The sequence below is a fragment of the Elephas maximus genome, chromosome 15 (genome assembly GCF_024166365.1).
Source record: "Elephas maximus indicus isolate mEleMax1 chromosome 15, mEleMax1 primary haplotype, whole genome shotgun sequence".
Classification (NCBI taxonomy): domain Eukaryota; kingdom Metazoa; phylum Chordata; class Mammalia; order Proboscidea; family Elephantidae; genus Elephas; species Elephas maximus.
In genome coordinates, this window is record NC_064833.1 from 34,326,091 (window position 1) to 34,344,679 (window position 18,589).

The window sequence follows — 18,589 nt, forward strand, 5'->3', positions numbered from 1 at the left end:
AGGCCTCCTTGAGCACAGGGCCATTTTCCTGGGTGTGCACGTTCCTCCATCACAGGGGCGGTTTGATTTCTGTGGCTTTCTTTTTGGGGGCATCATCCACAAACAGAGCTCAGGGAACCAAGTCCAGGCACAAGGTGGTGGTGTGGTGTGCTGTCGAGTCAATTCCAACTCATAGGACCCTCTAGGACAGAGTAGAACTGCCTTGTGGGGTTTCTAAAGCTGTAATCTTTACAGGAGCAGATCACCAGGTCTTTTCACCCATGCAGCAGCTGGTGGGTTCGAACTGCCGAACTTTCAGTTAGCTGAGTGGTTAACCATTGCGCCATCAGGGCTCCAGGTGGTTAGCTTCATTTCGCGGTTCAGAAGGTGAATGCCCAGTAAATTTGAGAAGGAGGTTGCAGTTTGTTGTCAGGTACTCGCACCTGGTACTAACTTCTTTATTCTGTCCAGCGTTCCTTTACTCTTCTGCCTACACCTTTCTTAGCCAAGTTTTATATTATCCACTGGCAATCATAACTTTACACTGAATCACCTCTGAAGCTTAAAAATAATCCTGCACTCTCCCCCGTGAGGGTCTCATTCAGGTGTCTGTGTATGGCGATGGAACCTATAGTTTAAAAAGCTCCCAGGAGTATTCTGCATCAGGCCTGTGAAGTGGCTTTTGGATACCATAGCTCTAAACCTCTTCCGACTCCCAGCTGAAAAATAAGCGCCCTGTGTTTTCTTCTCTTGGGTGTTGCCTTGGCCACACTGTTGATGCTGAGTTGGAACTCCTAAATGTGTTGCTTGACCCCAGGAAACTGAGGCTTTGAATGCCTTAACCCCAAGGAATAATTAATGTGAGAAACAGAGGTTGTAGGCCAGCTCATTGGGGAGCTAATGTGACCCAAGGGAGCCCTGATACTGTATGGGATTGGGCGGGGAGTCTGATGTCTTCCTCCAGTTTAGAGTTTACTTATTAATTTGTTTGTACAGCGGCCATTTAAATGATTATGAGATCAAAGGCATTTTGCTGGGCACAAGGGATCCAAAGAGTATAGTGGAAAGAGCACAGGTTTTAGAATCTGCCAGATGTTGGCTTGAATCACTGCTGAGCTATGTGATTTTGAGCTATTTATTTAACTTCTCTAAACCTATTCCCTCATTGGCAAAATAGAAATAATGCTTACCTTGAGGGTTCTTGTAAGAATTAGAAATAATACACAGGAGGCACCTCAGATGGTGCTATAACTTATTTAGGATTTATGTGCCACATGTAGTATTTGGAACTTTACATACATTCCTTGTTACCCCTCACAGCAACCCTGAGGTGGATACCATTGCTATTATCATTTTCTAAATGAGGAAACTGAGGTTTAAAGAAACTAAGTAACTGATCTAAGATCACTAGCTTTTAAATGGCAACGTTCCACCTTGAATTTTGGGCCATGCTATATAACCATGTATCCTAGATACCTTCCTGGTTTAGTATCATGTGATTCTTCCCACTCTTCCAGGCTAGACCTGGGAGTGACCCATTTGGGCCTGGCCAGGCATCCCGGATTCTGGTTTAGTTTGCAAGGGTGGGCAAGGCATGGTGAATTCCTCTTTTGGGATTATGCAATTGAGGCAAAAAAGACTGAGGCTGATACATAAGAGACGTTAGCTGAAAGGTCATGGAGTGTATTCAGGGTCAGGCTTGCCTATATACACCATATGAAACCTGAAGTTGGGGGCAGAAGCCAGGTAGGAGCCCAGAATAGAACAAGAGGGTTCATTTTATGATGAATGGTAAAGACCACATAGCTTTGTTTCCTGACTCAGTGTTTATATCAAGTCCACATATCTTGCTGTAATTCATCTTATTAGTTGAGGTAATTTTAAGTGAATATCTGCAACTTGCTCCTAGAAGGATTCTAAGTAGGACTCAGTGGCACTTATCACATTAAATTAGAGCTATTTATAAGTATTCACAAACCGTTGTTATTAGCTGCCATCGAGTTGGCTCCCACTTACGGCGACATGGATGACAATAAAATGTTGCCCGGTTCTGAGCCGTCTTCATGACCATTGGATCATTGGTATGTTTGAGTCCATTCTTGTGGCTGTTGTGTCAGTCCATCTCATTGAGGGTTTGCCTTGTTTTCGTTGGTCCTCTCCTTAACCAAATATGATGTCGTTTTTTAGCGGCTGGTCTTTCCTGATGGCGTATCCAAAGAAAGCAAGTCGAAGTCTTGCCGTCCTCGTTTCTAAGGAATATTCTGATTGTATATTCTTCTAAGACTCATTTGTTCATCCTTTTATCAGTCCACGGTACTGTTTTGGAGAAATCTGCTAAAACAGACTTTTTTCAGAAAGCAAAGATGTCACTTTGATGATTAAGGTGTATCTGACCCAATCCGTGGTCTTTTCACTCATCTCATGTGCATGTGAAGGTTGGATAATGTAAAAGGAAGACAGAAGAAGAATTGATGTGTTTGAACTGATTAACAAACTAGTAGCCATGCTATACGGGCAAACATAAAATTGCAACCCAAACAAAACAAACCCACTGCGGTTAAGTCGATTCTGACTCATAGCGTCCCTATAGGACAGGGTAGAGCTGCCACATAGAGTTTCCAAGGAGCCACTGGCAGATTTGAACTGCTGACCTCTTGGTTAGCAGCCATAGCACTTAACCACTGTACCACCAGGGTTTCCAAAAAATTGCAACAGAGGGTGGTAAATTTTACAATGAGGGAAGTTCAGAGCATTACAAGGGCTCAGGAATGAATGCATTCATGATCCTTTGTGGAACACCCATCATCTCATGTTACCCTGTATTCACTGTCCTCATATGAAGCCTGCCTCTTCAGTGCACTAGGTGAGCTGTAGGCTTGGACTGATGGCCCACACTCATACATAGCTACCATGTAGGAACCATTATTAACTTTCTTTTTACTTGCAAGCATGTCTTCAGGTTCTAGAGAAATCGTGTTGAATCCAAATTTAATGCCTACCATATATAATAGTTTTAAATGTCATTTCTTGAATTTTTTTTTCAGTTAGTTAATGGTTATTGATTTAAGACCAAAAAGAAAGTATCTAAGCCTCTTGTCCTAATGAAATTATCTTAAAAGGTACCTTGCATTATGAAGTCAGCTATGGAGAAACTTGAAATTCTTTTCTGGTTATCCCATATCTCATAATCAAATGAAAACAGTTATCTCATTTTCTCTGTAAAACTTGATGTTTTCCTGCCATCATTTAGGAGTGCCAAATGAGCCTGATCATTTTCTGTGAATTTTATTTATTTTGAGAAATTTAGAGAGAGTGTCTGCACAATGTTCTGGCAGCACAGCTTAAGTATTTACTTTTTTCCCACAATATTCAATTAATGTGTATAAAGCACTTACAATTCATGGTATATAGCAGAAAAATTTGGCATCTCATGCTACCTAGGAAACTTCTAGATTGCATCTTGCGGTAAGAGTTCATAAAGGGATTTCACAGCTACACGACGCCAATGACTTTTCTCCTAGGGCTTAGTCAGAGGAACCTATTAGTTGTCTTCTCATGCTTCTCTTTCTTGAAAAATAACTCTGTAACTTTGTTCTTATCCAATAACATTTAATGCAGTGAAAGTATATAAGAAAGAAATTGAAACCTGTGGTCAAGTTTAGTTATGCTGCTAATTAGCTGTAGAGACCTGGGTATGTCGACCAGTTTTTCTTTGCATTGCTTACTTCATCTCTAAACCATTTTGCAAAGTTGAACCATAGCAAAACACAAAAAAACTAAAAACTAGCTTCTATCGAGTCCACTCCAACTCATGGAGACCCCGTGTGTACCAGAGTAGAACTGTGCCCCATAGGGTTTTCAGTGCCTGATTTTTCTGAAAGGAAATGGCAAAGATTTTCTTCTGAGGCATCTCTAGGTGGACTTGAAACACCAACCTTTTAGTTAGCAGCCAAGTGCTTTAACTGTACCACCCAGGGACTCCTTGAACGAGAGCAGAGGATAGTAAATGTCTGGTATATTCACTGTCTCTCCACTGTCCCCAACATGGCCAACTAATTGTGACGCTGGGAGGGAGTCTGTCAGAATCCTCCTTCAGGAATGAGCACCAGACTATCAGCTTTCCCATTTGATATAAAATCTATGTACACTCTCTGGACAGAAGATAATGAAGGTCATTTTTAGTTTTACAACTTTATCCTTCCAAATAAGAGACCCAAGAAAGGAGCCTGTTCTTTGCAAGTAGTTTATGTTGATTTCCCCATAAAAAATGTCAGTCTGCATTTGTAAGCAGTCCTTTTTTTCTCTAAATCACTATTTAAATGATGAATTCATCTTAATTTTCTTTCTTTTTCTCACCAGCCCAGCCCCTCTCACCTTCAAGTATCTTTTTAGCAGCACTGCAAGTCTGTTTTTCCTTCTGCTGCAAGTTAGGTCTTATTACTCTGTGGTCCACTACAGAGCTTACCTTTGGCTAGAAAGGAAAAAAAAAAAAAAAAAAGCCTCCCACTGGGGCTAAAAGAGAGTATATAAAAATTTAAAGCCCAAAAGCTCCCCTGGATTTTTTTTTTTTTTTTTTTTGGTAACTAGATATTCTCTTACCATTAAAAATGAATTATTGCCCCCTTGTGGTAAAACTATGTATTAATTTTCTCATGATAACGAAATTGTGGGGAATATTATTTTATAATGGAGTCCTGGTTGCACAATGGTTAAAGCACTTGGCTGCTAACTGAAGTCAGCAGTTTGAACCCACCTGCAGCTTCTTGGGAGAAAAGATCTGGAGGTCTGCTCCTGTAATGATTACAGCCTAGGAAGCCCTATGGGGCAGTTCTGCTCTATCGTATAGGGCCACTATGAGTCAGAATCGACACCACCACCATATTTTTATATGGCCTGAAACTCTCTTTGTCCTTTCAAATCAAATGTAAAGTGTTTATGAAAAAAAACTTAAGGTATTTTTGAAATGACCTCATTTATTCTCACCTATCTTTTTTTTTTTTTTTCCTTTTTTATCTTAAACTCCTTATAGTCCTGTTGTTGAACTGATCTTGATTTTTCCCCCCTACTGTTTGAGGTACCAGATAGCTAAGAGCTTCATTTAAGCAAGTCTGGTGGAGTTCTTCAACGTTATAGGAAACAAACCCACATCTCGTTGAAACAATTTTGCTGTAGTCATTGCTTCAAGTGAGTCAGCAGGGGCTGTGGAATATCCTATTGCTCCTTAAAAAGTCATTTTATATAAAACAATATGTATATTAATGGTTTAATGAGAAACCAATTTGCTCTGTAAACCTTCACCTAAAGCACAATAAAGAAAAATTGGAATAAAAAAGTCATGTTATGCACATGAAGGACAATAATGAGAAAATTTTGAAATGCCATGTGGTTGAAATCTTAGTGACAATTTAGTTAGTTTATAAAGGTTTCGGTTCATCAGGATTAGCTTTTCTTCAATTCTCATCATGTTGAGTATGAAACAAGGGTTCAAAACCAAACTGGACTTGCTGTCAACAAAATAGGTAACAGATCTCACACCTAATAGGCTGTCTTGTGTAAGAAGAGGAAACCCTGGTGGCATAGCGGTTAAGTGCTATGGCAGCTAACCAAAAAAGCTTTCTATTTGTGAAATGTTTTTAGTGAGAAGAAGGGATGTATATATATATACACATTTTTAATTGTGCTTTAAGTGAAAGTTTACAAGTTAGTCTCTCATACAAAATTTTATATACACCTTGCTATATACTAATTGCTCTCCCACTAATGAGACAGCACACTCCTTCCCTCCACTCTCTCTTTTCATGTCCATTTGGTCAGCTTCTGACCCCCTCTGCCCTCTCATCTCCCCTCCAGACAGGAGATGCCAACAAAGTCTCATGTGTCTACTTGATCCAAGAAGCTCATTCTTCACTAGTATCATTTTCTATCCCATTGTCCAGTCCAATCCCTGTCTGAAGAGTTGGTTTTGGGAATGGCTCCTGTCTTGGGCTAACAGAAGGTCTGGGGACCATGACCACTGGGGTGCTTCTAGTCTCAGTCAGACCATTAAGTCTGGTCTTTTTACAAGAATTTGGGGTCCACATCCCACTGCTCTCCTGCTCCCTCAGGGGTTCTCTCTTTGTTCCTTATCAGGGCAGTCATCGGTTTTAACTGGGCACCATCTAGTTCTTCTGGTCTCAGGCTGATGTAGTCTCTGGTTTATGTGGTCCTTTCTGTCTCTTGGGCTCATAATTACCTTGTGTCTTTGGTGTTTAGAAGAAGGGATATATTTCTAAAAAGCCGGATGGGTGCTACCTAAAATGCTACTTTAGGGAACCTTCATTCTTTTGTTTTATTTTTTCTAGCTTCTCTGTCCTCTGACTCCCCAACTAGTGTAAGTAAATAATCATCCGTATGTGTTATTCTGAATTAGTATGTGCAGATTTTTATCTTAGGCTACACAAAACATACTGTAGTAGATCCCAGTCATGTTCATCATATTCATCACAATATGCCTACTTGGATTCCTTTCCCAATAAAAGAAGCTTCATGAACTAACAACCATTGTGAATGTCTGAAGTGTTTAGGTCAGTAGTTCTTAAACTTTTATATCTCAGACCCACTAACCATTGATAAGTCCACTAAAGAAACAGCTTACCACCACAGTAGGAATGCTTTTGAATTACAGACTTTTTATTCCCATTTATGATAAGTTGTAAGGACAGGCCGTAGTTAGCACTCTTGGGAATAAAGTTAATTGCCATGGCCTTGAAATACAAAATTTTTCATCTAGTAGTTAAAAACACACTTCACTGCATCAGTAATCATAAAACAAAGAGGTCATGAAAAATTATAGTAGGACATTTAGTTAAGTTATATATATATATATTTTTTTTTTCAGTATTATAGTAAACGTCTCTACAGTAAACCTTTGTCCATGTTTATTTTCCTAGGATAGATTCCTAGGTGTGAATCAAAAGTTAGGAATATTTTTAAACACTTCTGTGCATGTTGCCAGATGGCTCTTCAGAAAGGTTGTGGGATTTCGTACTCTCATAATACATCCCAATGCCTGTCTCGCCACATTCTCACCAGCTTTGAGTATTTTCACGTTTAAGAATCTTTGCAGTGGCATCTCATTATTATTTGGCAATTTTAAGTGTAACTGAGATTTACTTGCTTAAATGTGTTTATTAGCTATTTTTATTTCCTTCATGAACTGTATTTAGGTCTTTTGTCTGTTTTTATATGGGCTTTTTAAATATTTGAAGGATCAGCTGGCGTTTCTCCAGAGACTCATTAGTCACTGTTAAATAAATAAATTTCTGTTGCTACGTGTTCTCAGGCAAACTCAAGTTGCCCGTAGGAGAACAAGAAATAGCCCAGTTGCTACTCATTGCCTACTCTTAGTCCTTGGGACATCAGAGGTAGGAGCAACCTTTTAGTTCTGCCTCCAAAATGTCCTCAGCTATATGGTGAGATTTGCCAGGCCCATGGTTACACAGGTATTTTATCTTTAAGTTTTCGCTGCTTTGGAGGATGACTGAATGTCTCCATGATGAAGCCTAGATTTCAAGTCAGAGCATCGCAAACATATCGTTAAAATTTGGCAAAAATTGGTCTTGGTTTCGGGTGATTCCCTTTGTCATGGTGTGGCCATGACAAAGGTGGTTACAATTAATTACATTTGTCATAGACTTACTTAAGTTTGTTTCCCTAGTCATTCTCCCCACTTGCCGTTGTTGTTAGCTGCCGTTGAGTCAACTGCAACTCCTGGTGATCCTATAGACAGCAGAATGAAAGGCCGCCCAGTCCTGCATCATCCTCGCAGTCAGCAGCGTGCTCAAGTCCATCATTGCGAATGTTGTGCCAGTGCATCACACTGGGGACCTCCCTGGCCGTTGCTGGCGCTCTGCTTCCCCACACGTTGTGTCCTCCTCTAGTGGCCGATCCCTCCTGATGATGTGTCCAAAGCAAATACGTCAGTGTTCTCTTGTGATCCATAAGGCGTTCATTGGATACTTTTTAAAACTAGATCACCAGGTGTTTCTTCCTAATCTGTCTCGGTCTGGGAGCTCCACTGAAACCTGCTCACCGTGGGTGACCCTGCTGGTATTTGAAATACCAGTGGCATAGCTTCCAGCACCATAACAAGACACGGGCCACCACAGTATGACAAGCTGACAGAGGAGTGATGGCCCTGGTTTCCTAGCCTGGATAAAAGGCTTAGAAACTTTTATCTTTGTTTTTGTAATCACAGCTACTGAATTTTTTCTTTGCATCAAACTGAACTTTTGAAAAGTCTTTGTCAAAACCAATAGGAGTCGTTACAAAAATCCTAGACGGCCTCTTTGCCTTACTGTTGGGTGTCCAAGAACCATTGTTCCAACAAAAAGACTTACCTAAACTAGCGAGAGAAATAGGCGTTTGAAGATCTTCCTCAACTTTGGGAGCTTATGAAAGAATGAAATCAGCATCTGACTGGCAGTGGAGTCAATATCTGCACAGCTTCGTGTAATTTGTGAGTCTGCCTGAGACCTTGGTTCAAAATAATCTTCCCTATTTCTGATTCTAAAGCAGTAACCCACAGCTGGGCCTTAGGAGTATTTCCATAAAGGGCTGTTCACTTTGCTCTGTAGAAGACTTGCTAGGTTCTCCTGCTGGACAGTCTCCACATGTGTGCTCAAGTCAATGTAATTATGTTGGTTAGAGTGCCTTTGTTAGTATTTTTCTGACTTCTTTCATTTTGTTGATAATCTTGTCTTGTCCATCTTCCCTTTCATCCTGGGAGCACAACTTTTCACACAGTGTTTTGTAACTTTATAGTGGAAGATGACTATAACATCTTCATTCTATAAATGTAGAAACTGAGAGTCACAAGTTTAATGCCTTACCAGACATCTCAGTTACAAGACGTTGCCTAGCTACCAGGTTTCTTTCCTCCCAGATGAGAACTTTCTCCATTAAACCACACTACTTTCATTGAAACTTCATATAGTATCTGAGTCAGGTCCTCGTCTTGCATCCATCCGTTCAACAGCTGTGACAAGATCTGCTCCAAAGACGAGTTTCTATCTGATCTTTAAGAGAATCACTCAGTTGTATCGTCCAGACCATTGTATTCTTAAAGCACTCAGGGTAAATATATATAGAATTTGTCATTAAGAGTTGAATATGCTTGGGGGCCGACAATCTCTGCATAAAACTCAATCTTTTTCTGCTGCTCTTGTCAGTGTATTTTCCAAGTCTTCTCTTGTGAACTAAAAAGTAAAGTTAAATCCATGAGTTGAACTGCTCTTTAGGTGACTGCATCATACCTGTCTTTGAATTCTTCCTGAACAGGTAAATGTGCCTGAGAATGTGAAATGATCTGAAAGTCTAAAAGTCATTTTCTGCTTTAGATCTTATATCTAGGAGTCCCTGGGTGGTGCAGATGGCTAAGCACTCTACTGTTGGCCTAAAGGTTGGCAGTTTGAACTCTCCCAGAGCTGCCTTGGAAGGTAGGCCTGGCAATCTGCTTCTGAAAGGTCACAACCTTGAAAACCCTATGGAGCAGTTCTACTCTGCACACGTGAGGTTGCACGAGTCTGGATCAGTTCTGTGGCAACTAACAACAATCTCATATCCACAGATGTAAGGAAGTTAAGTGAAAACATAAATTTGCATGCTTATATGCCCAGTATTTTTCAAATGTATAGATAAGAACAGGAATATATATTTTTTTACTAGCTTTAATCTTACTAATTTTTTTTTTCTTAAATTTGAAAACCTTTCAAAGAAAATGTCTAAGACTTCTGTATCTTATGTTTTGCCACTCTTTTAATTCTTTGAGTTGGGCTTTCAGTCGAAACAACCTACTATGGACCACAAAATAGTTGCTATTAATTTAGGCCTATTCGTGGTTGAAGCTTGGCAACTCCTCTTAACTCTAGTATTGCAACATATCCTATGTGAGAATTGTGACTGACCAAAAACAAAACCAGCCAACCCAATCAATAGCAAAGAGATGTCCTGCAAAGACACTCCTGGGGGAAACTCCTTAGAATTGTAATTAATCAAACATCAAACAACACCCAAACCCATTACCATCAAGTTGATTCTGATTCCCAGAGACCCTGTAAGGCAGAGCAGAACTGCCTGATAGGGTTTCCAAGGCTTTAAATTCTTATAGAAGCAGACTAGCATATCTTTCTCTCACAGAGCGACTGGTGGATTCAAACCACCGACATTTCGGTTAGCAGTTGAGCACTTGAACAACTGCTCCACCGGGACTACTTGTAGAAATTATAATTAAAAAACCAAAAACCAAACCCACTGCCACCGAGTCGATTCCAACTCATAGTGACCCTATAGGACAGGGTAGAACCCCCCCATAGAGTTTCCAAGGAGCGCCTGGTGTATTTGAACTGCTGACCTTTTGGTTAGCAGCCGTAGCACTTAACCACTACACCACCAGCGTTTCCAGAAATTGTAATTAGGGTCCCTAAAATATCTCTAGTTGGAGCTGATACCATGTAACTTAACTGCCAAAGAAATAATCATACAATTTGAAAAATTATTTTATATAAATTTTCAGAGTATTTGGCCATGATACAAACTGTTCTATGAGCTATCGAGTAACTTGCCTATTACACAATATTATGTCAACCAGCAAACCCAAAGACCGTTTAATACTGACAATTACATCAGAATCACATGTTAGATAAATGACACCAAATTGACCCTCTCTGAAAATGAGAGTTTCCAGTCATTTAGCATAGCTTTGCTGTGAGTGAAAAGTAGTATACCTTTAACTTTCAGCTCCATAATTTACGTGAAGAAACTGTACATGTGGAAAACTTTCTTTAAATTACATCTGCTCCATATATTTTTATTTTAGCAGAACACATTTTAAAATTTAGGAATGTTAGCATTATTTTTCCATTCACTTAATTTCAATTTGCTTTTAAAGTCCAAGTTTTACATAAATTAAATGTAAACCCAATGAATTTTTTAAAAGATAGTGAGCCATGATTTTTTTGAACTAATTTAGAACTAAGAAAAATGTGTTCATAAAACTTCATAATTGAAGCTTCTTTTTAAATACACTATTTTGTGTTAAGTATTTCATCTCCCTGCCCTTATTAGGTGTGTCTCATCGCTAGATATGATGTTTCTAAAGAATTGTAACTTTACAGCTGCTTTGATTAATGATGGCTTGAACTAAGATTTCATTGGGTGGGATTAACTAGGTTTAAAAATGGCAAAATGCCATTATGATACTAATGCCAAAATTTAATGAGAACCAGAAGTTAACTTCAAGGACCTTTATAACTCAATATGGGGGCATGATCATGTTCACATTATTTTCATGTCATGTCTTATTAAAAATAAGTTACTCTTTTTTATCTTTTTTCTTGTGATAAGGATTTTTACTCAGCCAGTGTTTATTGAATATGGACTGTGTGCCAACCACTGGGCTAGGGATGATGTGAGGAGTGAGACAATGTTCCATCCTCAGAGAAAACGAACCTTTTCTGATCAGTAAAGGCAGAAATGAGAAACACCTCTCCTCTTTAGAAATCTAATGGCCTCCCGCAATCTAGTTTCTCTAAGGCATCCATCTCCAGCTAGCCTCTCGTCTGTTTTTCATTTCTTCTATCAACCACCTTCTCAACTGCGTGGATTGGAAAGCTGGCCAGCTGTGCCCCTATAATGAAAGGGGCTGGGATATTGAGTTTGCAGGTGTGGGAAGGATGGGAGACATGGATTAGAACTTAATGTTCTATTTATGGTACGGATTGCTGCAGTGTCTAGTAGCTACACCTCACAGGCAGAGGTAACTTTTCTAGAACTACACGATAAAGTCAGAAATAGCACAAGTAGGAGAGAAGAACAGCTGATAGTAGGATTCTTTCCAGTCTTCTGAGGAAGAGTCTCCCTGTACTGAAGGTTGATGGTGGTTACTTGCCTTCTCTAAAACTCAGGTACCTTGAAAACCCTTCTCTGTTCTAAAATTCTATGACTCCAAAAGAGAACAATAGGCCTAAAATGAATGACTGAGGTTCCTTATTCTTTTTTCTCAAAATCTTATGTATACATACTTGCAAAGAGCATCGAAGCCTTATGAAGTAAGGCTATAAACCATCACCACAAGAAGTTACAGGTAAAAGACAAAGGTGAAGGGAACATTGCATCCCAAACTCCAGTGGAGGAAAACCTCGACTATCTAGCTTATGGTTCTGGGCTTCTTAGTGGCTATATCGAAGAGGAGAAACGAGATAACGTGGTGTGATTCTTCAGTAAAACATACCACAGGTTCATCAGAACAAGCAAGCATTTTCCTTGCTCACAGTTAATAAGAATGATTTGTGCCAGGGATTTGCATAAGAAGTCTTAAGCCACGTAATGAATCATGTCCCCCTGAATTTTCATAGAAAATAAGGGAGTATTCCACATATGTCATTTCATATATTGGCCTTTGGAGAGCACAGAGAGAATAATGTTAAAAGCAAGACTTTTTTCTCTCCCGTGGGGCAAGGAGAGGGGAGTTTGAAACTTCTGGTATATTTACTGTAGATAGATGCTTATTTTCTTTTGACCCACTGACATGTGGAGCAGTAGAAAGATGTAAAGATGTCTAGTAAAGGGTAGCATTGTTAAAAGTAGGAGGGGATAAATGGAATTTTTGTGGCAGGATGATATTTGCAAGACTGATCAGGTTGCTGGAAGGTTTTTAAATATGCCAGTTCCCTGTAACAGGAAGATCAGTCTCTATTTTAGACAGCATATCCAATTTAGTAAATTATTATTATTCCGTCAAAATTAATGTGAACAATTTTCTCTTTGAGGCTGCTTTTTCCATAGGTGATGTTTTCCAGATGGCCTTTGTGTAAAACTCTTCATGTTTTGCGTTTTCTTTCACAGAAAAAGAGCCTATTCTGACATCTCTTCATTTCTTTTTCCCTTTTCCACCCCTTGCAGGGAAGAGGACACCAAAAGCAAAGGAGAAGAAGAACAAGAAGAAGAGGAAGCTGATAGAAAGAGCCCAGGAGCAACACAGTGTCTTCCTAGCTACAGACAGAGCTAACCAGTAAAATAAGAGACCCACTTGATGGATTGGGGGGGGGTTGTTTTTGCAAAAGTGCACAAAGCTACTTTCCACTCCTGCACACTGGTGTGTACAGCATTTGTGCTGTTTTCATGCAGTCTCTGTTCCCAGTGACATTGTGAAAGGAAGAGCCACTAGCATGGTCTCTGTGTTATTTATATGTTAATTTGGATCTGGGGTCCGTGGAGTCAGGAGCTGGTTGACCTGAGTCAGTGGAATCACGTGTCAGTGTACAGCATGTGACTTGGTTCCGTGTCTGCTAAGAGAACCTGTCCCTGGCAGCCGTGGAGAGGCAAGAGGTGTGAGACTGCAGACCACCCTTGGCGAATGGACTTGTCCATATTTATGTGAAAGAAGATGCTCGGTAGACAAAGCTCTGTTTCACTTGTGACCTTTATTTCCTCACATTGTGCGTTTTCAAGGATAAATATACGTAGATCTCTGCTTAGCGTTACCACATGTTCTCAGCATCTATTACCTTCAATCCATTGTGCGATGAAACTGCCTTTAGCTGGTGATAGCCTGTAGCAATCCCTGCTCAATTTCACAGCAGTTCTCATGTGTACATACTCTGCTGGGGCTACATATAAATGTCTTATTTACTGTATATTTATGCTTTCTTATGTGTAACAAGTCATATCTGGTTAACATTATATCACTTTGTTTCTAGTGGTGCCTAACCATTGTTCAGTAAGTAACTGTTCTAGTTTTATTAACTGACAAATGTTTTGTTGCCCCTTGAACCTTTTTTGTTTTTTGGGGGGTGGGTTTATTTCTTACTGTAAGGATAGGATAAGCTAGTTTGTGTATATAGTCAAATGACCAGTGTCAAAGAGTTAGAATATCTGAAGCCCTTCCCCACTCTCCATTTCCCCGACAGATAAGGCAGCATATGGCACCCGTCAGCCACAAGCCAAAACTCCTTTTGAATCTAAGATGTGATGACTTTATGAGATACAGCTGAAGGTTGTGTGGGCTTACATGCAGTCACTTGTAGTACTCAGCATGCAATTTCCCTGGTCCCCTGGAGAATTTTTCTGGCTTTATTTCTGACTTTAATTCTTTTTTTTAAATTTAAACAGTCCCTGACTTGCAAGGATAGGGTTTCTATCAATATTCTTGCGTCACTGTAGAAGTTACCATCATGAGACCATGAATAGAATTTGAGGAGCAAACAAGCTGAATTCCTACAACGCCTTGTCAGATTTTAACAGGTCTCTATTGAATCTGTTTCATATCCAAGATGGAGAGAAAGACAATATGGAGACTCCCCAGGTGCCTTTAAGAGCAGTTGTTTGAAAACCTTGGTTCACTTGGGGTAACTGGTTCTTAAGAGGATTGTGAAATGGCTTCATACTTTGGAAAGAGTCATTATCTTCCTCTTTGATACAAGAGAAAATTAGAATGAAAAGGAAATGGTTGCAGATTTTGAGGAAAAAAACCAAAGCAAGGTAAAGCCTTTTTCTCACCTTGCACTGGAAAAACTACCTCTTCAGCATTTCTGTTTAACTTTTGAGTCAAAAGCATCTTACCAATAAGTATAAATGTCATATACATCGCTATGAAATATTATTGCTATGAGATAATAAGCCATATATGAATGTTGTATACAACTTTAGGGTTTGCGCTTAATCCTAAAGTGTTCACCTCCTTTCACGTCTGTTTACACTATATTCCTGTTACTGAAGGGTGAGGGGTCTCCTTTATATAGTGCTTCATCACTAATATCTGTTCTGTTTCTGGGTTGTTCTTTTTGTGCATTAAAAACACTTCAAAGCTATTTTTTGTGGGAATTTTCTTTAGAGAAATTAATTTAGAAAATAAGGCAATGCCTTATATTTTACTTTTAAACTAAAATAGTTTAATATTGGGAAGTAGATGTGAAATAAGACTTTTGGGAATCTGTTAACAAAAGTATGTTTTGTCAACTCTGCTTCCAAATAATAAAACTTAAAAAAAAAAAAAAAGCAAGCAGACAATTTAAAAAGCCTATGTTAGTAACTACATTCACAACACTTATTATTTTCTCTCTAAATTACACTATAGTAATAGTGAGGACTGTGGGGATTTTAGGGCCAGATTGTCTGGATTCAAATCCAACTGCAAGTGGCCTGGGGAAAATTATTTAATTGTTTCAAATCTCAGTTTCTTCATCTGTGAAATTGGAATAGCAGTATCATCTATGCTATAGGGTTGTGTTTTAAGGATTAAATTAGGTAAGAAGTGTGAAGTCCAGTCATCAAAGTGTGGCGCGTTCTAAGTCCTACGTAAGTTGTTACCTGTTGTCCTTGTTAATCACCTGTTTCCTTGGATATGCAAATTTTTTCAAAAATACTCATTTCTCCTCATCAACAAAATAGAATATATTTATGAAAGTATACATTCTCTTCAATCTGTTACTTGATGCCAAACATATTAGGCCAACATTTATTCTTTTTTTAAGTTACTCCTCACGTGAATATTTATTTTCTCTTTTTAAAAATTGTGCTTTAGAAGGTTTACAGAGCAAATGAGTGTCTCATTAAACAATACACGTATTGCTTTGTGACGTGGGTTGCCAACCTTGCAACGTATCAACACACTCCTCTTCTTGACATTGGGTTCCCCATTTCCATTCATCCAGGTTTCCTGTCCCCTCCTGCCTTCTTGTCCTAGACCCTGGGCTGGTATGCCCATTTAGTCTCATGTACATGGTTGAGCTATGTGTACTGTTTGTTTTATGGGTCTGTCTAATCTTTGGCTGAAGGGTGAACCTCAAGAGTAACTTCAGTACTGAGTTAAAAGGCTGTCCAGGGGCCATATTCTTGGGATTTCTCCAGTCTCTGTCAGATCAGTAGGCCTGGTCTTTTTTGTGATTTTGAATTTCATTCTACATTTTTATCCAGCTCTGTCTGGGACTTTCTATTGTGACCTTGTCAGAGCAGTCGGTGGTCATAGCCAGGCACCATCTAGTTGTGCAAACTTTTAAGGGAATTGATTTACATCTGTTTCATTTCTGAGTCTCTTTATTATAGGCTACACACACACACACACACACACACACACACACACACACAGAGTAGTATAATTTTATAGCTTTAGGGTGATTATTCAAAGTTTGGGGACAGCCTGGTGGTTTTCAACAACCAACCACACCATTCCTGTACTTCATACAGTGTATAAATAGAACAGATGAAAACTGGTTTTCTTCCCTATATTTTCGGGCAGCTTAGCCTTCATAACAGTAAAAGATGGGGCTACGAGTTTGTCAATTAAGAAGTGTAACAAATGGGCCTTTTGGAAAAGCCAATTTTATGAGTAAATTTTTCTTTTTCAAGATTCTGGTATCCATCATCCATAAACATGATCTTTCATGTCTTGCTGGAGACAGATGGAGAAAAGTTAATGCTTAGTGTCAGGTGTGTGACTTGTATGTAGGGGATTCCTTCTCCAACTCCATTCTTCTGCACTTACGGGGAGCTATGAGCAGGCAAATGAAAGAAAAGTGAATTGATACTTCTTTTCATTTTAGAGCAGTTTGTGCACTGTAGATACTTACTATCATATTTAAAAACAGAACGAATATCCCTGTTACTAGTTGCCATCAAGTCAGCTCCCACTCATAGCAACCCCCTGTACAACATGAAACTGCCTGGTCCTGTGCCATCTTCACGATCATTGGTATGCCCGAGCCCATATTTGTGGCCACGGTGTATTTTGAGTGCCTTTCTTCTCCAAGCTAGGGGCTCATCTTCCAGTACTATCAGATAACATTCTGTTGTGATCTACAGGGTTTTCATTGGCTAAATTTTGGCAGTAGTTTGTCAGACCTTCCTTCCCAGTCTGTCTTAATCCAGAAGCTCTGCTGAAACCTGTCCTCCATGGATGACCCTACTGGTATTTGAAATACCAGTGGCATAGCTTCCAGCATCGCAGCAATGCACAAGCAACCACAATATGACAAATGGACAGGTGGCAGAATAACCCTATAAATGTTTTTTTATCTTGAACAACGTCATTATCCTCCCTCTTCTTTCAAAAGGGATTACATCCTGCTATTCCACTTACTTTTTTTTTTATTAACTTTTATTAAGCTTCAAGTGAACATTTACAATTCCAATCAGTATGTCACATGTAAGTTTACATGTATCTTACTCCCTTCTCCCACTTGCTCTCCCCCTATTGAGTCAGCCCTTTCAGTCTCTCATTTCGTGCCAATTTTGCTGTCTTCCCTCTCTTTCTATCTTCCCATCCCTCCTCCAGTCAAGAGTTGCCAACACACTCTCCAGTGTCCACCTGATTTAATTAGCTCACTCTTCATCAGCATCTCTCTCCCCCCGCTGACCAGTCCCTTTCATGTCTGATGAGTTGTCTTCGGGGATGGTACCTGTCCTGTGCCAACAGAAGGTCTGGGGACCATGGCTGCCGGGATTCCTCTAGTCGCAGTCAGACCATTAAGTATGGTCTTTTTATGAGAATTTGGGGTCTGTATCCCACTGATCTCCTGCTCCCTCAGGAGTTGTCTGTTGTGCTTCCTGACAGGGCAGTCATCGATTGTGGCCGGGCACCAACTAGTTCTTCTGGTCTCAGGATGATGTAGGTCTCTGGTTCATGTGGCCTTTTCTGTCTCTTGGGTTCTTAGTTGTCGTGTGACCTTGGTGTTCTTCATTTTCCTTTGCTCCAGGTGGGTTGAGACCAATTGATGTATCTTAGATGGCCGCTTGTTAGCATTTAGGACCCCAGACACCACATTTCAAAGTGGGATGCAGAATGTTTTCATAATAGAATTATTTTGCCAGTTGACTTAGAAGTCCCCTCAAACCATGTTCCCCAGACCCCAGCCCCTGCTCCGCTGACCTTTGAAGCATTCATTTTATCCCAGAAACCTCTTTGCTTTTAGTCCAGTCCAATTGGGCTGACCTTTCTTGTATTGAGTGTTGTCTTTCCCTTCACCCAAAGCAGTTCTTATCTACTGATTGATCAATAAAAAACCCTCTCCCTCCCTCCCTCCCTCCCCGCTTCGTAACCACAAAAGTATGTGTTCTTCTCCATTTTTTCTATTTCTCAAGATCTTATAATAGTGGTCTTATACAATATTTGTCCTTTTGCCTCTGACTCATTTCGCTCAGCATAATGCCTTCCAGATTCCTCCATGTTATGAAATGTTTCAGAGATTCGTCACTGTTCTTTATCGATGCGTAGTATTCCATTGTGTGAATATACCACAATTTATTTACCCATTCATCCGTTGACGGACACCTTGGTTGCTTCCAGCTTTTTGCTATTGTAGACAGAGCTGCAATAAACACGGGTGTGCATATATCTGTTTGTGTGAAGGCTCTTGTATCTCTAGGGTATGTTCCGAGGAGAGGGATTTCTGGGTTGTATGGTAGTTCTATTTCTAACTGTTTAAGATAACGCCAGATAGATTTCCAAAGTGGTTGTACCATTTTACATTCCCACCAGCAGTGTATGAGCGTTCCAATCTCTCCGCAGCCTCTCCAACATTTATTATTTTGTGTTTTTTGGATTAATGCCAGTCTAGTTGGTGTGAGATGGAATCTC

General features: G+C 39.7%; 1 protein-coding gene across 3 annotated transcripts in view; it reads left to right on the plus strand.

Annotated features, from left to right (window-relative positions):
- RSPO2 (R-spondin 2) overlaps positions 1 to 14,917 on the plus strand; it is a 193,451-nt gene extending 178,534 nt beyond the window's left edge. For all 3 annotated transcript variants that reach the window (XM_049854306.1, XM_049854305.1, XM_049854308.1), the window contains one exon: positions 12,919 to 14,917. In XM_049854306.1, coding sequence (XP_049710263.1) covers positions 12,919 to 13,031 — 113 coding nt within the window. In that variant the 3' untranslated portion in view covers positions 13,032 to 14,917. The remainder of the gene's footprint in view (positions 1 to 12,918) is intronic.
- The last annotated feature ends 3,672 nt before the right edge of the window (positions 14,918 to 18,589 follow it).